We start from the raw sequence: 27105 nt of genomic DNA, 5'->3' as shown, positions 1-27105 counted from the left end.
AAATCCAGTAAGCTTATCAGTATGCTGTTTGTAAATGTGCTTCTATGGTCACAAACTTAACCCTGTTCAGCAGTTTGCTGTATTTCAGCTGGCTTTGAGCTGTATTAATACTACATACATTACATACAAACTACTTGGCATACTGCAAAGTTTGCTCTTTAATACGCATGCTTGTTTACAAATCCTGTGTTGTTAGAGAACATGCAAATGTGTTTACTTGAAATGCAAATGCTAACCTGACGATTAGTTATAAAAAAGGTTAATCATATCAACAACATGCCTACGTCACCCGACCAATGAATTCTTCAGCCAAACTCACATGCAAACAAAAGAAAAATATAAAGACTATAGCATATAAAGACTATAGAAACAGCTTCCTGCTGCCCAACAGATCTTAGGCACTGTAGTTTTTTATAGAAACTCTACTACTCAGCTTGCTAAATGCACATTTGCACACTCAGCAACCAACAAATGTAAAGGGTATATCTGGATTTCACCTTTCGCACAACCATCTTAGTCTGACACATTGAACATTGGCATCCATATGCCTGATCGGTAACATGATAAGCAGCAGATATGTTGAAGATTTTGTTTTGGTTGCTTAACTTTGTATTTCTTTTCTTTTATTGTTTTGTGACGTATCCATGTACAGATTAAAAATGTGCAAAATGTGTGAAATTAGCTTTTGCATAAGTATGCAAAATGTCTGGAAAAATCACAAAAATATGCATAAATACAACAAAAGCAAATCGAGGTTTACCACTTTGGATAAAAGAATGCATTTTACGTTAAAAATATACCTAAAAAAATCAAGTGCTGCAAGCAATAGCCGCTCGCGTTCTCACACTGTTTACATTTTGCCCCAAGGACTCACAGTTAAATTTAGCTCCGAATGGTGCGTAATTGTGCAACTGTGGGTGCTCGAATAATTTCAGTAATTTTGCATAACAAGAATAATGTGAAACTATGTGAGATTAGAACTGCCTAGCGGAAATTTAGCATTGCTTAGCATAGATGCATATATGTACATGTTAACTCAAAAAGACTTTAAATGGAATGGAATGATAAATAGAAGTTATAGTTCTTTACTCAGAAGATAAAATATTGTCTTTCATGAAAGACCCTAGATATGACCTTAAAAAATTTGGGCCAGATTTATATCTTGATGGACGAAAATACTCTTTCACTAACGTGACGGATATTCCGTCCACCATATTACAATCCCATTTCATCCTATGGGGATTGTAATATGGGGGACAGAACATTCATCACATCTGTGATGGACTATTTACTGCAATGTTCACAAACCAAAATATTTTTAAAACATTATTTACTCACCTTTCCAACACTGTTATGTATGGAACATTTATCAAGCCTATCAAATTGCATCCTTACAGTCAGTTGCATATTTGCTGAGCATTTTTTTCTTTATAGAACAACCCTAGATTTCTAAAATGAACAGAGAACTGCACATTAGATCAGTTTCAGTGGGTTAAGCGACTTTTATCCATCCTTAACTAAGCAACATTATGCCCTAGCCTTAGTTAGCCTTTTACGTTGTTACTTGGGAGAGAAGTTGGCTAACGACTAGGACGGTCAAACTTGTATCTGGCGAACTGGGTTTGAGTGGCTGCAATGGCGCTGAACATCCTGTGATTCGGGGCAAATCACGTAATCTCCCCGTGCCTAGCAAAAATGAGTGTCCTCATGTAACGTAACTGGTGCTATGTAAAGCGCTGTGATCTCTGATTCGGTTCAAGTTCGTGCTATATAAAACTCTGCAAAAAAAAGAAAAAAATCTTTGCTTATAAATTGCACAAGATGGTTCTATAGGAAATGCAGAGTAGGGAAGTGAATAAGTGCAATGAAATTCTAGTGGCTGATATAAGGTTGGTAAGGAGTTGCATGTGAAGTGACATCAATTAAAGGGTAGCTCTCAGTCACTATGGGGGTTTTTAGTTTCCACGCTTCTATATTGGAATGTTGATATTTAGCATGAGGTAGATGCAGGCAGGTCTCTTTGAAGATTTGTGACTCGTTTATGATGGGCTAGAAATACATTATTCTTAAAATGTACCAAGTGTGCTATGGTTCTTATTGGAGATGGAAACTTCACAGACCTTGCTTAAGCCTCTTTTTGTGACAACACAAAAATCAAGGGCTTACTAATGTAATGGCATTTTCTTTTTTCCAACTGTTGGTTTTTTCCATCTTCAAATATAAAATGTCACACAGCTCACCTTTTCCAATCTGTATGGGGTCACTGAGCGGTGATTCCACAAATTCTCCAGACTCTTGGATCTGATAGGAGCACCTGTACCCTGTGCCAGCTCTGGCATTCACGCCGCTGATGGGAAAAGTCATGCTCTGGTTCCCAGGTGAAGGAGTGCGATCAGTTAGAGGTGATTGCTTTCCATCTTTATACAGGAACATTCTTTTCACTGTCTTGTCTTGGGGTACTGAGCAGGTAATTATGTAATCGCCTTCATGGCTCCTCACCGGCTCATAGGAGATGGACGGCCTTGGGAGATCTGAAATAACCAATGATAAATATTTTGTTAAACGGCATTGTGAGACATCAGAGTGTACATTTCCTAGCATTTTCATATGCTCTGAATACCTAGGTTGCTGAATATATTTTTGTTTCTAACTTCTGCCTCTTTCTTTCATCACTCTACACGTCTGTTTTCACCCCCAAGGCTTGTTTTCCTATGTTGCTTTTAGTCATTCTTTCTCCCATTTCCCAATGAGTGCCAGTGCCTACCACCCGCACAAACCAGAACACATTATGTACATGTCTTAATACAATAAGAGATCTCTTCTTTAGCACTGAACAGGCTACATGTAGCCACTGGAGGCAGCCCTCATATGCTGGCTAATTCTCTATTCGTATACCTTATTGTTAATTTGGCAAAAATAGAACACCCAATAATCAGAGAGACTATTATTTGTGCTGGGACCAGCAACTAACAGGCTTGTGTAAATGAAAATATTACTCAGGATACTCTTCCTTAGCCAAAACCTCGTTCTTCCCCATCTCAGTCCAAACGTAATATGGAGGTGGACCTGGTCCATAGACGATACTACTATTCGAATCTTTTTTCAATATGAACATGGAAGAACTCTTCTTATTGACCACAGATCCCCCTTCTTTTAAAAATTATGCTTTAACATCAATTTGCATTGAGGAATAAATGAATTATTTGCTTCTGCCCAAGATGCTGACACTCACCTCCTAAACTTACTCTGAAAAGAGCCAGGGACTTTGTGCTGCAGCTCAGGTTTTTGCTATGGCTTGAAGAACCCATGTACCAATATTTATTATAGATGGCTTATTATCCCTCTTAGTAGATTCAAAAGCAACAAAAAGAGAATTAGTTGTTCTTATATCCTTTTTTTGTATCTAGATAGACTTGTAATGCTTTCTTCACATCCAAACCCAGAAGGACTGAATCCTCACCCCCAGACTGTAAACCAGTAAAATTATTTCTTAATGTTTATGAAATGATGACTACATTTTAGAATTAAACTTTGGATCCAGCTTTAGTTTCACACCATCTGGAAAACAACAGATATAAGGATATGAAGCTAATAGGGCTCCCTCCTCCCCTTGACTTCTTGCTGACATTATTACCACCAACAAGACCATCTTAAATGTCAGCCAATATGAGAAACCAATTTTAAAGCTTAGATGGGGGTTACTGAATACCACTTAACACTGTTGGTAAACCCCATGGAGGCACCATTGAATACTGAATATTTTTGTTTATTGTGAACAGTTTAATCAGCCTCTTAATAATGCAAGATTTGTTGGAGGCTTCCAGAAATTAACCACTTTTAGTCACTGCCAATGCTGATGGTTATTACCATGTTAAAAGGGTCATAAGCTGTTGCTATACAGTTGTTCTATAAACACCATTTTTAAAACTACACCAGTGGTTTGCATGTGCAAATAAATTAGACAATTTCCTAGATTGCTGTGTATATAGCGCCACGAGTCTTGAACAATGTAAGGCCTGCAATGCCCTCCACTCAGTTTTCAGACCGACCGTTTTAGAGCCTAAAGAGCACTTATTTATTTATTTATTTATTTATTTTAACATTTGTAAAGCGCGAAACGAAGGCCTGTGGGCATCTCGGCGCTAAGTAACTGCAATGTTTGGCCAACAAAGGGGACTGGGAGATCATTGATTAAAAAGCCAGGTTTTGAGGTTTTTTCGGAAAGACCAGAGGGACGTGCTAGTCTTGATCGAATGAGGCAGTGTGTTCCATAGTTTTGGAGCAGCCACAAGGAATCTTCTGTCACCCCAGTTGACAGATTTAGTTCGGGGGATCACCAGGTCCAGGGAGCTGGAGGAGCGCAGTGCTCTAGATGGACAGTAGGGGGTAAGGTTCTGAGTGAAGAACGCTGGGACAGCGTTGTGTAAAGCCTTGTATACCAGGCACAAGGTTTTAAACTTAATCCTCTTCCTCACCGGAAGCCAATGGAGTTGTTTCATGGTGGGTGAAACCGGATGGAATTTGGGGATTCACCCTAGGAGCCTGGCGGCCGCGTTCTGTATAGACTGCATTTTTGTTAACACTCTCTCCTGGGCCCCTAGAAACAAAGCGTTACAATAGTCTAGGGTGGAGAGCACCAGGGAGCTTACCAGCGTTTTCGCCATGTTTTCAGGTAAAAAGGGCAGAATTTTTTTGATGAGCCTAAGTTTATGAAAGGCTGAAGAGGATATCTGGTTGGCATGTGGAAGGAAGTTCAGACGGTTGTCGAACGTGACTCCCAGGTTCCTCACTTTGTCAACCGGGACTGGGGGCTGGCCCATGGATGACGGCCACCAAAGGGGGGACCACTCCGGAGAGAGATTGCCGAAAATTACAACCTCCGATTTGTCGGAGTTTAGCTTCAGACAATTGTGTGACATCCAGTTCCCGATAGCCGACATGCCCTGGTTGAACATGTTGGCTTTCTGAAGCCCGTCATTTTTGACGGCAAGGACCAGTTGAGTGTCATCAGCGTATGAAGTGAGGCTCATCCCGTGTGCCCTGATGACTTTGGCAAGGTCCGACACATAAATGTTAAATAGTGTCGGACTAAGGGATGAGCCTTGGGGAACTCCACACGGTAGTGACAGGGGGGAGGATTCAAAAGGTCCCACAGTGACGACCTGGGTCCTGTTGGCCAGGAAGGAGGCAAGAAGATTTTTGGCATTACCTTGGATGCCTATGCTCTCGACACGGTCGACCAAGGTGGTATGGTCGACCGTGTCAAAGGCCGCCGACAGGTCTAGTAATATCAGGACGGCGGTGCCTCCCGCATCCCGGATAGATCTGATGTCGTCCGCCACTTTGACCAAGGGCGTCTCGGTTCCGTGGAAGCGTCGGAAGCCAAACTGTGATTCATCTAGGCATTTGTTATCCTCGATGAAGGAGGAGAGTTGGGCATTCATAATTTTTTCCACTATTTTTGCTAATAGTGGGAGACTGGCGATGGGGCGGTAGCTTTTGAGTTCTTCTTTATCAAGAGTGGGTTTTTTGAGCAACGGTTTTATTAGGGTTTTCCTTAGTGTCTCGGGATAGATGCCAGTGTTAAACATGGAGTTGCAGATATTGGTTATAGAGGGTAAGACTGCATCCATGATAGGGGGGAGGGGAAAATGATCAGTGGAGGGCATAGTGAAAATGGATTATCTACTGTACCACTGACTGAGACAGGAGTGGAAACCACAACTTTCCTGGTCAAAATTGGGCTGCTAAGCTATACTCCTCCAGAACCACTGTGCTAAAACAGGAGGATAGGTACATAGTAACCCCTTCAGACATTTGACCCCTGACTGTCTCTGGAATCTGTGCACTAATTCCAAAGCAGAGCATTGCTAAAGAAGGTAAAAGGTTCCAACTAAAGCTGGCCAAAGAGCAGAAAACAATGAAAAGGGAAGAAAACAGCAAGAAAAACAAACCTGCACGAGTGAGACTAAAGGGCCAGGGGAATAATCAGCCTGAGGTGGAATCAAAACGATATGGAGTTTAATTTTGTCAACTCTGATGTTTGGCAGTGCCAGCGGTTGGTTTCTGTAGAAAACGTTGGGCGTGCCACGTATTCATTCACAAATTAAGCACTGCGTAGCAATCTGACCAGTGCGCTGAATAGTTAAAATGCTGTTTCAGAATTACCTGAATGAACAGTTTTGTTGTTTTTTATTTGTGCTTTCTTCACAGAATAAACGTGATTCAAAGGCCCGCATGAATAATGTTGTAGTTTAAAAAACGGTGACAGGAGGTAGGGCTGGCAATGTTGATGCCTGTACCCAATTGCTTTTTTTTATAAAACTTTTTTATTTGGGACAGGTTTAAACACATTAGACATCATGCAGACGTGTGCCCGAGGCTTTGTGCTGGCACAAACTTAACAATATATCTGAGACCATAGCGTTATTACAAACAATTTACATTGGGTGAACTTATGAACGGCCATCCCGGATCAGCACCCTGCCTAGGCTGCGGGGGATCACATATTCCTCCCGGGATTCATTCCATTTTTTCCAAATATGTGCCAATTTGGTGGCACACCCCCTGGATTCGTATACAGTCTTCTCCGATGCCATGCACCAATCCATGTCCTTTCCCCCCTCACCCAGTGTTGGTGGTTCCTGTGCCCGCCACAATCTTGCAATATTCCTCTTAGCAATCATTATCCCAAGTGTCACCCAGATTCTATCTTTAGTATTTTAGTCTGTAGGGCCCCAAATATTCAAGAGACAGAGTTTTATATTACAGTAAATTTTGTTGCCCATTACTCGCTCCATACACCAGTTCAATATTGACCAGTATCTCTGGATGACCCAGAGTATGTGTATGAAAGTGCCCTCCTGCCCGCATCCTCTTGTGCATCTGACCTCTGCGCTATATCCCATCTTTACCAGCATTGGTCTAGCCAGGTATATTCTATGAAGTACCTTCAGCTGTACAAGTCTAAGGCTAGAGGAGATGGCAGTCTCTCTAGGAGAAGCCAAGGCCTCAAGCCATTCTTCATCCTCCAAACCCGCCGTGTTGTATTCCCACGTGGCTCTAAGCCAAAGCAGAGGGTCCGTCATTTTATTGATACTTTTTTTATATATTAACAATATGGCTTTTTCCAGGAGAGACCAGTCTAAGACCCTATCTTCTAGTGGGGAGGAGTCTGGTGGCGTCTCTCCCTTTGCTATCACTGCGAGCAACGCATGCCGGATCTTTAGATACCTAAAATACTCAGTATTAGCAAGTTCATAGTCCACTTGCAAATGGACTAAGGGATTACTCCTCCTGCCTTCCAGCGATCCCCAACTCTAGAGATGCCTATTAAGTCCCAGCAGTCATATCCACAGGTGTGTTATAGATTGCCAAGTAGGTTGGTGTCCCAGTGTGATCTAACCTCCAGTAAGTTGTGCCACCAAATATTATTTCTTGATGTCTGGGAAACCAAGTCCCCTGTCGTACCACCATCGTGTAAGCTTCTGCATAGCAATTCTGGGTGGTTACCGTCCCACAGGAGCTCTCTCAAGGCACCATCTATGGCCCTAAAGTATTCAGCTCCGACTGGATGCTACATGTTCTGCAAGCCATACAAAAACCGTTGAAGGGACATCATTTTGAATAAGGCTTCCCACCCCAGGCGGGACAATGGGTGCGACTTCCAGTGTAGGACATCACTCTTGAGTTGCTGCAGCGGGGCAGGAGGCTGCATTCTTTGAAATGAGCCGGGTCTTTAGAGACCCCGATTCCCAAGTATTTGGCATGTACCCAATTTTAATATATATGTGGTGCATTGCCCGGTTTTCTTCTCATGGGGTTTCAATTGATTTTTACAAAAGGAGCCTTTAATCACTTGGCCTTTCCTTGGCTCTCTCTATTAAGACCAAATGAAAGCGAATTATGACCTCCATGGGAAGTTCCATAAACTTTTTCCACATTTGCAATTGTCGATTTTCACCATCACAGGAAATTACAGACCAATTTTTGAGACTCAATGTTTTCTTTTGAGTAGTCACAACAGCACAATTGCTTGGATTGCCTTTCTTGTACGAGGATTCTGATGACAGAATAGTATTAAGTCGAGCACCAGGTTTTGTTCCAAAGGTGAACTCAGCCTTTCATAATGAGCAAGAAGTACTTAATCAAGTTATTTGTCCCAATGATTCTAATGATAAGAATCAAAACCGAACGTATCCTTTTAGGTTAAAGTGATCAAGATTTCAAGATTTAAATTCACAGAACAATTGAACATAGACAATGGGGCTAGTTCATCAAGGTAAATTTAAACTTTTAGATTTACTCACATATAAATCTGCTTCTGCACTGAGTGTAAGTCTACACTTTTTTGCTGTTTACCATTTCAAAGAGGTGATGTGCATCGAATGGCTACTTTGAAAAACCTTCCTCTCGGACCGGTTTTTCAAAGTAGCCATTCCACCTGGCCAGTCCTCTTTCCATTCTCTGGGTCTGGGAGTCCCTCAGGGCTCTGCTTTAAGCCCCACACTGTTCAACCTGTATGTGAAACCGCTGGCTGCTGTCGTCAGGCAATGTGGCCTTACCATGACATCGTACGCCGACGACACGCAGCTGGCGGTGACACTCAGTGGGGACCCTGAGGTGAATGCACCCAGATTCCGTGCAGGACTTATAGCTGTGGCTAACTGGATGCGTAACAACAGCCTACAGCTTAATGCTAAGAAAACCGAGGTCCTGGTTTTGGGGAAGCAGGCGGAACTTTGGGGAGACCAGTGGTGGCCTCCCGAATTGGGGGTGTCCCCAATTCCAGCGGCCGAAGTTAAAAATCTGGGGGTCTGGCTGGATTCCAACCTTTCTTTTACCAGTCATACTAAGAAGACAGCAGCTACCTGCTTTGGTATTCTGCGAGGACTGAGACCTGTCCTCAAATTCTTCGACCCCCCCACGCGGCAACTGGTGGTTCAGGCCTCTATCCTTTCCCGGTTAGACTACGGGAGTGCTCTGCTGCTTGGAGTCAATCAGGCTGAGGCTACTAGGCTCCAGAGAGTGCAGAATGCTGCCGCACGGGCCATTGTGGGCCTTCCGAGATGCTGCTCCGTCTCCACTGTCCTGACCTCCCTTCATTGGCTTCCGGTCAGACAGAGAATCAAATTTAAGGCTCTCTGTCTGACATTTAAGATCTTGAAGCTTTCCTCCCCTCCCGCCCTTGCGGGCCTTATCTCTCCGTATGTCCCCACGCGGTCCCTCAGGTCTGAATCTCACCATCTGGCGATTAAGCCTAGGTTCAGACTGAGTAGGATGGGAGGACGCTCTTTTCGTATTCTGGCGGCTGATCTTTGGAATTCCCTCCCTGGACACATTCGTGCCCTAAATAGTCTCACTCTTTTCAGACGTGCCATCAAAACTCACCTGTTTGCCTCTGGTATTTGATTCTTCTGCTTTCAGCTCTGACCTGTTATGTTGTGGTATCTGATCAGGCGCCAGGACGCCCCTTCGCTGGGGCAGCTGTGCGCCAAATAAAAGTTATTAACATAACATAACATAACAAGTGTAAACCTACATTTCTCCCACCACTAGTAAATCCTCCTACAACAGGATTTGTCATTTTTTTCTGCTTAAGTACAAGGGTAGTGGAGATCCTGGGATAATTCATGCTAAACTGAGAGGAATGGCTGCATCATTGGCTGATTGAGCTGATATTTCTGCCACTGAGGTATCTACAGTATCCGCTTAGGTCTCATCTTCAACATTTGTGACAAGGAAATGACTTAGCTGCTTGCACGGGCGTCTTGTCAGGTGTTTCTCAGCCTTAGGACTGTTATATTCAGTGTATTCTATGGAGTTTTGCAGTTATAAATACAAATTTAGGATTTAGGCATACCACTTGGCTAGTGTCTCAAAAAGTCAGGAATGGGAAGAAGAAGAGGAGGAGTACATAATAATTAGATTACTTGCCAATCTCCCTTCCTCATCCTAGTACTTAGCTAATGCCCACGTGTCTGTCTCTCCATCAGTTATTTTTTTAACTTGGAACCCTCACATGGTTAGGGATGATGATGGGAACAGAGTAAGGTTAGTTTAATGGTCGGAAATGAAGAAAGAAATGGTTTGGAAGCGATGCTGAACTGAGAATGTGGTGCCTCTCAACTCTTACATACATTACTGGGATGAGGAAGGGAGAACTCGAGAAATAAATATTCCTGGTGGTAAGTAGGCTAGGGTGAAATATTTATAACACAGTATAACACAGGCATAATTGGTGCAATCTAGGAAATTTTGCATAATTAAACTTGAAATCACAGAGATTACACCATTATGCCATATTTTGTAATTTCAGGGAGACATTTGTATGTGTTTGAACTTGAGCGGTCTAGTTAATTTTTAACCCAATGGTTCAGGTAATTTTTAAGTATGAAACTACACAACCGAACGTGAGAAGCAGTGATTTAAATGTGAGCCGCAGGCAGTTCCTTAAATGTGCACACTCATCAAATATTTCAGGTAGAGTTTTTACCCAAGCGGACCATTAGGGTAATTTCTGAGTGCAAACTACAAATTAAATTGAGAGCAGCAGTGTTTTGAATGCAAACAACCAGAAAGCAACTCAAAATTAGATTTTCAAGTTAAATATTTACCTGAACAAACCATTAGGGTAATTTTTTCAGTTGGAGATGCATTTTGCCTAAGAACACATCATTTTGTGGTAATTTCATATAATTACACTACCGCTAAGCATTATTTTCTTACAATGTCTCACATGTATTAAGTGCCCTTGTCCTAATTTATATGTGGGTCAGTCAAACACCTGGGCCCCTCCCCAGTAGTCTGACTCCGAAGTTAACTTTTGTGATTTTAATACTTTTTTAAATAAGGAAATGTGCAAGCCTTTGATACTTTTTTAATTTTGTGCAGCCATTGGTTGTTCCATTGACTTACTGGATGAATTGTAGGCTGATGTGACATTTTTAATACATTGACATCTACTGTTTAGGTCGAGCCTGGGCAGCGCATGCTCTGCGCAGCATGCTGTATTAGAGTATGGACTTGAAGCTCCGCCCATCTCCGCCCACATTTTTCATTGGCTTGTGTTATTCTCTTTTGTAAATGCTGGTTTCTGATTTGTTAATGAGCTTGTTAGCCGCTCCTTAGTATAATCTTTTCTCCATTTGTAGCCTCCCACGAGGACTGACCCTTTTACAAGTGTCCTAACTCAGGAGCTTTCATTAGCAGTTCCTAGAACTATTTACTTTATTAAGTTACACATCACTCCAAGGACACCAGCAACTTGCATTTCTCCGAGTAACAACTTATTAATCGTGGCTGCTTCCCAAAATAGTTTGCACTTGCATTTCTCCGAGATCGCTGTTTATTAATTTATTATTAATAGAAAGCGGTTTGCTAATATTTACTACCCAGTTCCCCAGCTCCAAAGTCAGCAGCTTTTAAACCACCTCCTTGCTTAAACACAATATGCATTTTAGGGGGTTTATCCTCACTGAGTCTCCATCCCACCATGCACCCACCTTTACCCCTTACTCCCTTTTACTTCCCTAAGTTTCCCCGTGAGCAATGGGAAGTGAGTTCCCTTCATTACACAGACGTGTACAACTAGCTCTTTCATTTTAAAATTAAAAAGCCTCAGATCTTGAGTCTCTCTTCAAGAGCCCCTCCCTGCCAGTGCTCACAACATCCACACGCCGTGCACTAGACGAGGTAAATTTATGTTGCTTTCTGCCCAGCGCGTGTTTTTGGAATGGTTGCTTTTATTCTGTTTTAACTAGGACTCATGTGCACACTTTTTTGGTTAATATACAGCATGAATTAGTTAGATAAACTAAATAAAACATATGTTAGGTATAACATTTAATTCACAAAATAATTGTGTATCATGCAGGCAAATAAAAATTCATAAAATAACAATATGGCTATTTTGTTTTGCCTTTAAAGAACTGTGAAAATTAGTGTGGTGTGGGTGTGTGGGTAGGCCTAAGCAACCAGCATGGCCACGTGCGCAGGGGTGGAAGCGCGGAGCATCAGCCAGTAAACCACACACTCGTCTCTTTCGGAAGTGCCGTGCCCGAGCGCGCGTCCTTCTTTTATTGGACCCCGCAGGCCACGCCTGGCCTGCGGATGCGTGGATGCGTGCGTGCGTCTGCTAGAGTGCTAACCGCACTACATCTCTATCCAACTTTCAACAATTTCAAAATATTCAGTAAACTGTTCATGAAGCGAATATACAATGTTGAAAGGGTACTTGCGTGCTCCCCGGTTGCAGAGTTCAGGAGCTCAGGTGGCAGACATAGTCATTGAGTTTCTGGTTGGGGCGGGGGTTGGGCCTCAGACTGTAACGAGGCGTGCAGCCCGAGCCTCGATCCCCGGGGTGGGCCTGGCTCCGGACGGGGGTGGAGTGTGTTGGTGCTTCAGGCTCTGGTGTGAGGCCCCCGCCGTCTGCTGCAGAGCTACTCGCCGCTTCTGGTGCTGTCGCTCCGGGTGTTTCGGGGATGTCCTCCTGGGCTTCAGCACTTGCATTGCCGGCTGGAGTGATTACTTTGAACCACGACGAGTTCCTTGACACTTCTTCTCCCTCCTTGTTGGCGGTCACCATGGTGCCCTTCGTGTTGGTGACCGTCCACGGCCCTGGTTCATAGAAAGTCCGAAACTTTCCCCCGGGTCGTCGATTCTTGATGATGACCCGGTCCCCTCGATGTAGTTGCCTTGGGGTGGCCCTGCGGCGGTTGTCCGCCCGCATGTTATTCCTGCGCCGGCGTCTTTGTGCGAGTTCCTGCATCTCATCCGGTTCCTCATCTTCCCGCCTTGGCCCCGGCGGCACGGGGAGGAAGTCCCTTCGTTGGCCTTGAAACATCAACGACCACGGGCTTCTCAGCGTGGTGCAATGGGGCGTTCCCCGGTACTCTCTCAGGAATTCGTGCAGTCTCTGTTCGGGGTCGGCCTCTTCGACCACAGCGATCCTGAACATTTTGTTAAGTGTTCGCATGAATCGCTCCACCTCCCCGTTGGCTTGTGGCCACTGGGGAGTGATGCGCCGGTGGATGATGCCCCGCGTCGTCATGAAGGTGGCAAACTCCGCTCCCTGGAAGGGAGGGCCGTTGTCGCTTTTGAGTTCACCAGGCAGGCCGAATAGGGAGAACATCTTTTCAAGTGCTGGCCCCACGTGGGTAAAAGCCGTGGATTGTATTTTCTCTACGAGGGGGTATTTGTAATAAGAGTCTATGACCACCAGAGTGTGCCCCTCACCGGGGAAGCTCCCAAAATCCACACTGACCTTTTCCCATGGAGCTGTGCAGGCTTCCTCCGTGATGATGGGAACTGGACGTTCCGGGTCGCTGGTTAACTGGCAGGACATGCAGTTCTTAAGATATTCGTCCACGGTGCTTTTTAGTGCGGGGAACCACACCTTCTCGCGCATGCGCGCCTTCATCTTGGTGACCCATTGGTGACCTCCGTGGGCCAGTTGGGTGGCCCGATGTCTGAGTTGCCTTGGTATCACGAGGCGCGTCCCTCTTAGGAGTGTGCCCTCCTCCGTGGCGCTAAGTTCATGGCGGATCTGCCAATACTTGGTGAGGGTTTCCTTGTCCGCCGCCGACCAACTCGGGGGGGGCCGGAGATACTCCGTCCAGGACCCTTCTTGCACCGCCTGGAGTGACCGCATGTAGGGGAGGTCTTCTGTGGCTGCCTCCTTGATTTCATCTAGAGTCATACACTGGGGGCAAGATGTGAGAGCCACCCACTGAACGTAGCCATCACACTCCTCATCAGTGGCTGCCAGTTCTCGCGGCAGTGGGTGCCGTGACAAATAGTCGGCTGGGTTTTTGGCTCCGGGTCTGTAGATGACCTCCATGTCATAAGTTTGGAGCTGGATCACCCATCTCTCGATTCGTGGCGGTGGATGGGGGGCAGTGCCCTTGAAGAGTGGCACCAAGGGTTGATGATCTGTGACCATGACGAAGGCTTGTACGTGTAAGTAAAGGTGGAAGTGTCCGCAGGCCCACTTGATGGCTAGCGCTTCGCGCTCAATCTGGGCATATCTAGCCTCGGTGGGAGTTAGGGCTTTGCTCGCGAATGCTAGGGCGGTCCATTTTCCTGGTTCATGTTCTTGTGTCAGGACTGCCCCGAGTCCCACAGGGCTGGCATCCACGATTACCTCAGTCCGCTTGGTCGGATCGAAGTATGAGAGGGTGGCGTTCTCCAGAAGCGCTTCTTTTATGCTCCGGAAGGCGTCCTGTTCTTTGGGGCCCCAGGTCCAGGCGGCATCTGCCTTTGTCAACGCTCGGAGAGGCTCGCTGCGTGTGGCCAGTCCTGGGATGAAGCGGCCGCAATATGTGGCCATTCCGAGGAAGCTCCTCACTTCCGTGGGCGATTGGGGTGCTGGGGCGTCCTTGATGGACTTCGACTTTCGCGGGTCGATCTGGACTCCCTCCTGGTTGAACACGTAGCCAAAGAACTCAATTGAGGGTTGGAAGAATTGGCATTTCTCCTTGTGGAGTGTTGCTCCATGTGCACTGAGTCTCTTCAATACATCCCGCAAGTGTTTGTAATGTTCGGAGGCCGTGGCTGAGTGTATGAGGATATCGTCGCTCACATTGATGACTCCTGGCAGTCCTGAAAGCAGCTCCCTGATGGTGTTCTGAAACACCTCGGCAGCCGAGGATATTCCAAAGTTGAGTCGCTTGTACCTCCGGAGGCCCAAGTGAGTGCTGAAGGTGGTTATGAAGCGGCACTCTTCAGCGAGCGGCAGTTGATGGTACCCCGCATTAAGGTCGATTTTGGAAAACCACTTCGAGCCGTTCACATCGGCTATGATGTCATCCATCGTCGGGGTCAGATGTCTTTCCCGCTTGATTGCCGCGTTTGGCAGTCTCATATCTATGCATAGCCGGACCTCGCCCGGCTGCTTGGGTTTTTCGACGATGACCATGGGCGACACCCACGGGGTGGGCCCGGTTACCTTCTCGATGACCCCCAATTTCTCGAGTTTCACCAGTTCCTTCTCCACCAACGGCCGCAGGTGGAATGGGATTCTCCGATGGCGGAGAGCGGTGGGGGCGACGTTTTTGTCAATGTGCAGTTTGATCAGTGCGCATTTGATGCACCCCAGGCCTTTGAACAGCTCGGGGAAGCGTTCCAGAAGTTCTTCTACCTGGTGGTTCCGTATGTGGTTGGCAAAAGCGATGAGCTTTAGGTCCTCCGCCGTGTGGCTGCTTATTAGGGTGTCGGCCTCTCGATCAATGATGTGGATCGTTGCGGTTACTTCCACATCGTCAGCCCGTATGGGTGTGACTATTTTCCCTTTCAGGGGAAGTGGGGTGTCGGCGCCATACGCAAATATCTTGGTCTTGGAGTTTAAGACTTCCGGGCGAGGGCGCAGCTTGTTGAATTCTTGTAGGCCCATGACATTGACGGTGGCTCCTGTATCAATGACGGCCTTCACTTCGCTCTCACCTACGTGGATCACACATGTTGGCTGCGGCCGTCGTCTGATTTTGAGTTCCCTGGCGAAGGAGACCACATACGCCTCCTCCTCGTCCTCGGAGTCTGATTCAACCTGCGACGTTGGTAGGAATTTGTCTGTCCTCCCCGGAGGTGATTCTGCAATGGATAGTTGGCGGACCGCTTTGGCGGTTGTCCATGATTTCTGCGAGCTTGGGGGTTTGTTCCTCCGGCGGCAAACCGCTGCAAAATGATTTGGGATTCCGCAGTTCCCGCAGACTTGGCCTTGGGCAGGACAGTCTCTGGCCGCATGGGGTTCGTGTCCACAATATCCGCACCGGCCCTGTGGTGCGTCTCGCCGGGCTCCTTTTCTTCCTGGGCCACGTGGTCGTGCCCGTACTGCATCAGCCCGCTCATTCCTGGTCGTTTCCGGTTTGGCGGGAATCTTGTGCAGTGCTTGCTCCATGGCCGTGGCCCTGGCATCTGACAGTTCATGAGCTCTGGCCAGGACAAGGATGTCCTCGAGCGAGATCCCGGGCTTTCTTAGGATGTGGCCCCTCAGCGTTTTGTCCCGACACCCTTGTATCAGCTGGCGCCTGATGGCCTTGGGTTGGTCTTCATCCGTGGAACTGGCCAGTTCCCGGACCCGAGTGTGGAATTGATCCATCGATTCACCTTCTCGTTGGCGGGCTTGTCCCAGCTTAAAGACTTCGAAGTCCACATTCAGTTGCGGGTCAAAATGGTTGTTCAGTGCGGTGACCGCAGCAGCATACGTGGTTACTCCCGCCGAATTGGGTAGGTGTTTGAAGAGTCGGAATACCTCGTCCCCCGCGTAGTGAAGGAGCAGCGATCGTTTCACCGCGTCGTCCGTTTTTCTGGTGACCACGAAGTAATTTTCAAGTCTCTCTAGCCACACCTTCCACCGGGGTGATGCTGTGGATGGGTCACTCGCTTCGCTGAAAGGCGGCAGCACTCCAGCAGCAGCATGCTGGAACGGGATGTTGATGACCGGTGCCGCTGCTGCCTCGTCCACCATGGCGGCTGTGCCCGAATGTTAGTGGGTCGACAAACCGTGTTGTTACCTCTGCGTGTGTCAGGCAATTTCGGGTCACTGGGGCGGACCCGCCAGAATGAGGGCACGTTGGTCTCTTCGCGGTAGGCACCGCGGGATGGTGTCGATGGTACCACCCGATGAAGGGAGCGAGGGTTGGTATCCCTCCACTTGTCGCCAATGTGGTGTGGGTGTGTGGGTAGGCCTAAGCGACCAGCATGGCCACGTGCGCAGGGGTGGAAGCGCGGAGCATCAGCCAGTAAACCACACACTCGTCTCTTTCGGAAGTGCCGTGCCCGAGCGCGCGTCCTTCTTTTATTGGACCCCGCAGGCCACGCCTGGCCTGCGGATGCGTGGATGCGTGCGTGCGTCTGCTAGAGTGCTAACCGCACTACAATTAGGAAGCTCGAAAATGACGGCCACGTCTCCTCTTCGACACGCCAGTGTACGTTGCTCTGTTTCTGTCCCCATTTGATGACATAAGACTGTTGTGCAGTACTCTCTTAATTTTACCAAACACTGTCCCCGGTGAAAGAACTACAACCAGAGAGAAAGAAAAACCGTGGTGGGGAGGGTGGATAGCGCGGAGCCCTCAGCAGAAGATGAATAAAGACTGGCTAACGCTGGAGAACTACTCTAGTAGTGAGTAGGGAGAGGAAATGTAACACAGAATAGTTTCAGGCTTGCAACACTGCGCGCATTTATTACCACTTCTTGACAGGTGCTGTTCAATGTTCCCTCTAAATTTTTTTCTTCTGTGTGTGGCACTGTGGGGTCTCTGTGCGCTGCGGCCATGGTTATGTGCGTCAGGAACCAGACCATGCGTGTGGGTGCAGCGCCAAATATCACTCCAAACTCATGCTTAAACAAGTAAAAAGACTGCATATTCACACATAAATCGCCACGTTAAGGGTCTTATGGCAGGTTTGCAATTTAGACACACGCCATGACATGAATTGGTTACACAGGCAAGTACACTTCGGGTTTAGAAAAGCACAAGACTCCAATGATAGTCCCAATATAAGATTTTACTGCTGTAGGTGTAATGTTACTTGTTGTATTGTATATCTGGATGCACAGACAGAAAGAAGCAACAAAATACCAGCCAGGCGGCACACTAGGCTAAGCAGAGAGATTTCTAACTTACGTGATACCTTAAAGAATTGCAGCAAGTCCAAAAGAACGACGTGTGCTTTACAAGTTGTTTAATTGGACTTTGGTCAGCCAACTTCAAGTAGGCACAGCCGGGCCACCTTTAACACTGGTGGCGCCCTGTGTGACATTGTTTGTTGGCGCCCCCAATGGCCACCTCTACCACGGATTCCCTCACTAGCACCCTTTAACAGCGGCCCTCAAGTCTCCAGAACCACTGGCTCTCTGATTCATTTAGTATTATAGCACCACTCATACCAGTGCAAGGTGTCAGAGCACTTTACATAATACACACATTGCACAGAGACAATCATAGGTGTGTAAATCAGTGTATTGGAAGTGTTACATCAGACAAGACTACAAGGTGTAGTGTAGGAGTTATCGATACTAGTAGGCAATATAGTTTAAGAGTGCTTATTCTGGAAAAGTACGAATTCAGAATTCAAAATGTGACACCATTGTTAGAGGTTCTCTTTAAAACAAGAATTGTTTTTTTACCCAAATGAACCCTTTTCGCAAAATTAGGATAATAAAAGACTGGGCAATAAAACATATTGCTCTAACATAATACTTGCAGTTAACACGCAGCTGTTTGATGACAGTTAATAGCTCAACGCTTTATATTAGGATTTTGACTTACAAACCACAAGTAACAAAATGAGCTCTCTTACAGAAGCAGTAACCCACTGACCTATTTACATTTCTGCACTTTGTTATCTGCATGGTACATGCTCTTAGCAGCAGGCATTTTAACCCACTGTGCGACCTTTGGATGAGTTAAAACTTCCACTAGACAAACCTCTATCTCTTTCCAGCAAGATGATTTTAATCACCAGAGTTATCTAGACATTTTAATTGATGCCTGAAAATTGCTGGAGGCCAGGAACATGCACGGCATCCAACTCTTCACACGAGGACAACACCCTTATTATATGTATAGTCAGCTGCATGCAGCAAAGCCTGGCAGTGGCCTTCATCTATCTCCATGTACAGCTCACAATCTGGCAGCCAACTACTGCTGTGTATAACTTTTAGGAGGCTTGGCTTCAGCAAGCCCAAAAGCACGATGTGTGCTTTACACATAGCTCCCAAGGTTTCAGATTGCTTGTGTGTGACATTTTCCTAATTGCAGTGTAATTATGAGTGACATTTCAACAACTATGAGTGACACTTTCTGGCGAGTAAAATCCAGCCATGAAAAAGAGGAAAAACCTATGAATAAAAGAAATTACAGCTATCTTAGGGGTGTAATGTCTCATATTTATGTTTCCCTTATCTTCATTGCTTGATTTTGCTTGAAAGAAAGTGTCACTCATATTTGTTGAAATGTCACTCAAGATTACATAGAAATTATAAAAATGTCACCCATAGCAATCTGAAACCTTGGCAGCTATGGCTCTGTCTCACTCGAGCTGTCAGCTGAGCAGAGCGCACATGCATCTGCCCGAGCCAGCCAGAGACAACAGAGACCCGTACCACTAGTGAGGAGGGGCTGGTGACATGATTAAAGTGGCGGCAAAATAGAGGCGGGAGACACCGCCTAATCACGTCTTTTCTTTTGCTGCACTTCTTTCCTAATGGGCTGTGGCTGCGGGCTGTTTGTGGCCCTTTGTGAAAACATTTGTTAATTGCAGCACCATCATGCGCTTCAATTAACAAACATTTTCACAATGGCTCACCATCAGCCCCCAACTGCGCTCCCTTAGAGAAGACTTTTAGCAAGTCCAAAAGCAGTACTGCCAAGTATCACGCATCAGGCGTGATACTAACGCATTTCAGTGTGGTGGTCCGCATCATCGCATTTAAATGCTAAGTCAAGCATAATAGGGCCTCCTCAGGCTAACTACTCATGCACCAATAATGTCTGATTGAAACAGAAAGCTGGTCTGGAGTGGCTAGCGCGCCGTGCGCCCTGCTTCTAGTAGGCTCGTGGGCGAGTCTGCAGCTCAGCAGTAAGGTGCTACAATGTAACAGACAATAACCCGACATGAGCTGTAGCATGATTAAGGATTATGGGTTCATGACGCTGCAGCGCGAGTGCTGTTCAGGCGGCGGTAGTAAACTGCTCACTCCATGCCCGCACTGTGCCACGGGTATTTTATTCCCTCAAACCCCTTTCTTCACTTTGGTGAAGGAAAAGTCTTAATGGAGGAGGAGTGGGGCCCGTCCTGAGAGACAGTCTGCCCAGTCCCATGGGCCTTGTGTGCCAAACCGCAAAGCAGGCAAAGACAAGCTGGGTGATCGGAGGCCGGTGACAGGGGAGACCGGCCGCACTGGTTGATAGGAGTGCTACTGTACTCAAGGAGGTGGGCTGGCATCGACTCCAGCGGCAGAGAGGGGGCCGCCCTGCTAGGTCAGCAAGTGGGGCCAGCATGATGGCTGCTGGACAGCAGGCACCTCGTGTCTTGGAGGGGGTGCACTTTTTCCGGCATCAGAGCCAGGTGGTCTGCCATGGACACTAGGGACCCAACCGGCAGTATCAGCTAAATCCTGGATGGACCGCTGTGGCTGGAGTTGGCCAAGCACACAAGCCCCTCCCGGACAGCTGCTGCTGGGCAAAAGACGGAGCTGCCGCCTGTACAATTACCGCTCATTGAGTCACCATGCTAAGTAAGTTGTGTCTTACTTGGGTATCTATCTCTTCCTTAAAATTGTGCTTTAAATGTTATTAATAGCGCTAGCGCACGGCAAGGGATGCCGGTCCAATTACTTGTGTAATTTCACGTCAAGTAAGCCTCATCGGTTGAAGCGGACATAAAATACAGAAATCGCCAAAAGGGATCCGTCTAGGTACTGACATGAACCCCACTGAGGTAAGATTTATACATACTTCCCCGATGCCAATTTTCGCTCCTCTGGAAAGATGCACTCTCTTATCATCAAAATGAAGATTTGGAAGTCGTTTGGATTACTGGTTCCTGGATAGATGCGAAAGTGAAACTGAAAAGGTCATCTTCTGCATGAAAACAGGGAAGGCAGAGGGAATTCGCCTGAAGGAAGCGGAATGAGTATATAATCTTCATACCACAATTTTCACAGTGGGACTTGATATTATGAAAACTACCACTAGAACACTTTGCCCGAGTTCAACCCCAGAATGAAAAGTTTTAAAGCAAATTCGGATATGATCATTATGAAATGCAGTCTGATCTCGTCAAACGACCAACTAGTCCAATTTTGCTAAGTTTTATATAACACTTATGCTTTCTGCTAAGGTAGTTCACATGGGTGCAGGTATACAGGGGTGATTAATTAACTATACAAAAAAAAGATAACATACATGTGACTTAAATGCTGGCTGCTGAGAGCTGTGTGTGGGGGGAAGTTTTATATAGCTCTAACTAGACCTGATAAATCGGGTATCAGATCGCTTTACATAGCACCAGTTTAGATACACAAGGACACATTCATTTTTTCTTAGGCACAGCGAGATTAAGTGATTTGCCCAGAATCACAGGATGTTGAGCGTCAAAGCCGAGACACGAACCCGGTTCCCCAGCTTCGACGTCGACGTGATTTGAAAGACAATGGTTTGAATCCCAGCAGGGTTGACAAGTCTTTCATCATTCCTAGGTTGATAAAAATGAGTAATACTTTTGAACGGGTGACAATAACTTTAATTCGTATCTAAAATGTCATGAGTCATAAATACAATTTCGCTTTATTTTTTTACATCTAAAAGCAGCTAGATTTGTGTTCTTTTAACTTAAATCTGCTGATTTGTTTTCTTGGCAATCCTGCCAGGGATTCTTACTGGAAGTTTATACTGAACCATTAGTAAAACTCTTGGAATGATGCATTTTCCCTGCATACAGATGGATAAAAAACACACACACCAGCCCACTTCATAGCAGCACATCACATCTGAACCTGGAAAGCCTAGCAGGACAGCCACTTAAGGACACCAGCACATACTAGTGAAGTAGTGTGGCTCACTGGTTAGTGAAGTAGTGTGGCTCACTGGTTAGAGGCGGCAGACCCGAGAGCAGAGGACGGCCCAGGACCAGGGTTCGATTCCCGGCGCGGCAGGTTTCTGGACCAGGGTCAGCGGACTCGATAATTCTCTCGCCTCGGTGCCCACTCTGATCAGCGATCACACTCGGCAACTCTGGGCATTAGCTTGCCTCATCTTCACTAACGGCCCCACCAGACCGCCGGGGATGCCTGGTCTCACCCTGGAGATACCCAATAAGGGACCATCTCTCAGGGAAGCCAGGAAGGGTTTCGCAGCGGTCAATGCGCCTTGGGACCCTACGGGTAAGTAGTGCGCTATATAAATGCCTATACATTTACATTTACAAGTATATATGTACTCATTCACACAGTTTACAAGCAATCATGAAAAGAGACTGAGACATACAGTCACTCCTGTGAAAAGGTATCTAGATACCTCTGCCAACAGCGTCTCAAGTGCAATCAGGCATCACACAGAAGCCCATAGCCATATATCACTGTTGGACTGAAAAAAGCTCCGATGCATGTCTCTCTAGAAAACGCTCCCCAGGCCAGACATGCCAAGTACCATGCATCACCCATTTTGTGAAGGCATTACAGTGTGGTGGTCCGCATCACCGCACTGTTATGCAAAGTGGCACATTATGGAACAAGAGTTAAAAGACTGGCTTTGGTAAGCGTCTCTGTAATAGACACAACATGCTTTTAATTTTCTTGTAATCTTGTAAAATAGAATGTGGGCATCTGAGACTTCAAGACCCATGATACCCCTGGGTTGTTTAGCTGCCTTGTCAGCAAAGCGACTGCAGTGTAAATCTGGCACACCATTCTGTTCACCACTCATTATTGTGCTCTTCAGCAGAGAGGCCGCTGAGTAGAGTGTGCCGGAAAGCTGTCAAGGCAAAGTTTAGAAAGGCCGGTCAGCAGCATGCTAAGGGTTCACATGCACCGATACAACTGACATGCTTATGTGAGATCTGCACTGGCAATTTCTGTTTTATAGTACATTCCACATTGAATGAGCTCAGATGAGCATCGCATTCCTGATTGCCTGCATGGGTTGAAATATTGTTTGATGAGTGCGATCTGCTCTTGACAGGTAACACCTGTACTTGGAGACTTTGTTCATCTGGTACAGTCACAGCGAGTGACAGTTTGTGCTTGAGCTTGGAGTTTGATATCAATGTGCAAGTCAGTGCAGTAGGCAGTTAAATCCAGAGACTATGCACATAAGAAATTAAGAGGCTAACATTGTGCAGTGCCTCAGAAAGCAATGTGTGCCGGTGTATAAATAAGAACCACGAAAAACAACAAAATTATGTTGTGAACCTGTGCTTTACAGCAGTTTTAAGATCTTAGAGTTTCTACTTGCTCAAATGGGTGTACTTTCTGATATTTACATGCTCCCCTTGTACTTAATGTTTGATTTTGTTTGTGAGAAAGTGTCACTCATAGTGGTTGAATGTCACTCATAATTACACTGAAATTATGAAAATGTCACACATAAGGAATGTAAAATCTTGGCAGCTATGCAAAAGAACAACGTTACAAGTCGTGATTTTGGACTTGAATTGGATGGCCATCGGGAATATTTTTTAAAAATATCAACGCCGGGAGGCTGTTTCCTGTCACTCCTGTCCAAGCCTTGAGTGAATCCCGTCCCCGGATTGGGCCTCCGACTTGGTGACATTGATGCCAGCACCGCCACGTCTGGCCCAAGCACCCTGGTAGGGATGTACTCCTAATACTGATAGGGTAACATATTTCATTTATTAGGGTATTTGGATGCAGGGCCGGTGATGTGCTTCCCCGAGGAGCTGTAGCAGGGCTGGGAAGGGAAGCAGGGCCGTGGGGGCCCTCTCAGGAAGCACCCCCCCGGCCTCCTAAGAAGGGAATGTGCATTTTAAGGCCCTGCATATAACTATCTCATCTGATCCAGTGAGATTCCCTGGGACCCAGGAGGCTGCCTCGACTAGCCACCCCTGCCCCGGAGTGTCTTTACTCTGCCTCCTTCTTTTCTCCTCTTCCATCTCCACTGTTTTGTCTTTTTTCCCTCTTGCTATCTGCCCATGTCTGTCTCCTGGCCTCATCCTCAACCCTCCCCTCTCGCATCACATACCGAATTGTCTTGCAGGTGTCATCTCCATGTACCTCGATAGAATAGAATCTGGCCTTTGTGAAAACATTTGTTAATTGCAGCCCCGTCATGCGCTGCTATTAACAAATATTTTCACAATGGCTCACAATCAGCCCCCAACCGCGCTCCCTTAAGAGAAGACATTTAGCAAGTCCAAAAGCACGACGACACGTTGACGTGTGAGAACTAAATTTATGAATACAAATTAAGGGGATGGGTTTGCGAACAATAGTTGAACTGATTTTAATGACATGTAAGCATGGTGTGATGGAGCTTCCTCCCTTGCCTGACCAATCAGATTTCGTATTTTTATGATATTGAAACATTAATGGGTTGAACACGCAGAACAAAAAGTATAATTAAGATAGCTTTAGTTAGTAAGCCAGATGAAGAATTGCAGAGATGACGGAGATGCTGTCGTTGGGAGGGATGCTGTGAGATGCTGAACAATATGCAGAACCTGAAGCAGAACCTTCTATCCTAATTTAATTAGGTTAGATCAGAAGATCGCAGAGAATCTCGGGGAGGGAGAGAGGGTGAGAGAGGGTGCAGCGCAATCGTCGGTATTCTAGAGAGGTCATCTATCCTGTCCTGAATCCTGTCCTGGTGTTTTTGTCTCCTGCCCTATCCCGGGGGACCCTCACCAGCCATTTGGCCAGGGGGTTGGTCTTTCACACCATCCTTGGTAACTATATTTTCTTGTTATTTATTGATGTCCTTTTCTCTTTGTCCTCTCTCTTTCTGAGCACTGATTATTGTATGAGTCTGAAGTATATGCTTGATGTTTTATTAATTGAATTTTCTCTCCTATGAGTGACGATGACTGCACTGTATTTTGGAATGGTTTCACATACATTAATTTAGATAAAGATTTAAAACTTTCCTGAGTCTGTGGGTATTTACATTGAATGAAAGAACAGTTAGTTTAATGTTAATTGTCACCATCAAATAGTTCAACTAATGGTCCATTGACCAGAGGAAGTATTAAATAACTAATCTTGAGCACTGTGGAAACTACAAACTTAACCGACCCCAGTGGTTTTTACCACTTATGAGCCCAGGTGAGTATTTGGCAGTGGAGTATCTGTTGTTGGTGAACCACTGGATCAGTATTCCCACTCAAGTGTCCAGTTACTGTTTGGTTTGCCCTCTCAGGCCGCCCAAAAACAGCCATGTGCACTTCCCTGTTTGCAATGCAGGCTGCATTACAACCTTCATGGAGTACATGCCCACCCCTCGAGCCCCTTGCTGAACGCCTAGTCACGGTGCTCAAGAACAATCACTACACCACATTGCAGCATTGTGATTGGCTTAGGTAAGGGAGCCTGGCTGACTTCTTACTGTTCCTGGAAGCACACTCAGGAGAGCAGGAGCACAGAAGAAGCGGGAATCGGCCTTGAGGTAAGAATTATTTAAAAATATATTTACAATCCTTTCTCCATCCAGTGTCCTTTCCCGTGTTTCCCACCTTCCAGCTGTCCAGTCCCCCTAGCAGCACTACAAAATGGCGGCGGGCCATGCACAGCAAGTGTACCACTGGTGCACCAAAGGCAAGCCCGTGTGCATCCGTCCGACCCTGGAATGCACCAAGGAACTTAATCTTGGACACACCACTGCTTTGGCGCCAACACCCTTCTCGCCATCAACCCTGGAAACCACACTGCCTGCCATCTAGTAACACTGTAAAATTCTCTTGCACCCTGAGCCTGCGAAACTGCAAACGCACCTTCTGCCACAGAAGCACACCAGAGCATTCTGCAGCCCAGCCACCCAGCTGTCCAACAGCGCAGCTGACTGGCTCAACTGCATCTTCCTCAATGTGCAGTCCCTCCTCAAACACACAACAGAAATCTGGGACCTCCTCAATGCCACCTCTCCAGACATTGCCTTCTTCAGAGAAACCTGGACCAACCTATGCTCTGGACTGGACACCGCCATAACCATCCTCTATGGCTAAAAATTCACCCGCACGGACCACCCCAAGTGCCCAGGAGGAGGCATTGCCATTGGTTACAAAAGCACACTCAGACGGACCACTCACTCTAATGACCCGACGGTGACCATGGAACACCACTTCCAGATCTAGACCAACCCCAAAACCACCCTCCACAGCACCCTCATCTACAGGCCCCCCAGGGCATGATCCCCCATTCATTAATGCCATTGTAGACCTCATCGTACCCCAGGCTCTCCCATCCACCAACTACATCCCTACTTGGAGACCTCAAGTTTCACCTAGACAACCCCAGTGACCAGAACACCACCCCCCTCCTGGGGATTCTTGCCAACATTGGACTCAAGCAGCTAGTCACAGCACCAACCCACATATCCTGACAAATGCTCGAGCCCGTCTTCTCCACCGGCGGGAACTTCAACTACACCACAGGACTCTCCTGTACTGAACATCATTGTTTACATCACGCCTTCACCATGCCCACCGTACAGCATTGCCATAAAAACCCATCCTCGCAGCTGGATCAAGGCCACAGGAAAACTTCCCATCAATTCCTTCAGCACCACCACTCAGCCAAGGCTTACAGACACCAACACCTCGGCCCGCAACCTCCACCGATGGATCTCCAACTGCAACGACACCCTGGCATCCCTCAAGAAAAGACCAGGCAAACAATACTTCAATAAGTCCAACAGGTTCACTCCCGCCCTCCACCAGTCCAGCCCCACCTGCAGACATCTTGAGAAGAGATGGAGCCACAACATCAATCAACTCCTTAACACAGTCATCTTTGCACCATTGTGACAGTTTCACTCCGCCGGTGTGTCATTTCATTTTCTTGCACGTGCAGCGGGATTCTTGCACCTTGTTGCACCATATTAGCAAAGTGACGCATCTAGGCATATGCATGACCTTGTGAAGCCCTGTGCCACATTAAAACTGCAGCTCCAGACATTGCCATAGCCATTCCGGACACTTACAAGATTATCCGCAAAGACCGCACCAATCAAACAGGAGGAGGCATCGCCATCATCCACAGGAACACCATCAAAATCACAACCAGCTCCGACGACAATCTTGCAACAGCCGAACATCTCTACTTTCAGATCCACACCGACCCCAGGACCACACTGAGAGGCACCCTCATCTACAGGCCTCCAGGTACCCGCACCCAATTCAGCGATGACATAACGGACTTTGTTAGCCCACACGCCCTAGCCTCCGAGAACTACATTCTTCTAGGAGACCTCAACTACCACCTTGACAACAAACTTGACAGCAACACCACCACCCTTCTGGACAACCTGGCCAATCTCGGACTCAAACAACTTGTGGACACCCCCACCCATGTAGCCGGACACACGCTCAACCCTATCTTCACATCCAGCAAGCACATCTCCTTCGATCGCACCACAGTTCTCCACTGGA

The 27105-nt window shown here is 46.6% G+C and overlaps 1 protein-coding gene across 7 annotated transcripts in view; it reads right to left on the bottom strand.

The window, feature by feature from the left end:
* Window positions 1–27105, bottom strand: part of LOC147701648 (leukocyte immunoglobulin-like receptor subfamily A member 6) — a 602586-nt gene that overhangs the window by 142722 nt on the left and 432759 nt on the right. For all 7 annotated transcript variants that reach the window (XM_086930274.1, XM_086930269.1, XM_086930270.1 and 4 more), the window contains one exon: window positions 2241–2531. In XM_086930274.1, the coding sequence (XP_086786400.1) occupies window positions 2241–2531 (291 nt within the window). The remainder of the gene's footprint in view (window positions 1–2240; window positions 2532–27105) is intronic.

The sequence above is a fragment of the Lissotriton vulgaris genome, chromosome 7 (assembly GCF_964263255.1).
Source record: "Lissotriton vulgaris chromosome 7, aLisVul1.2, whole genome shotgun sequence".
NCBI classification, from domain to species: domain Eukaryota; kingdom Metazoa; phylum Chordata; class Amphibia; order Caudata; family Salamandridae; genus Lissotriton; species Lissotriton vulgaris.
The sequence above is the reverse complement of the archived record's forward strand: the minus strand, read 5'-3'. Positions and strand labels throughout refer to the sequence as shown.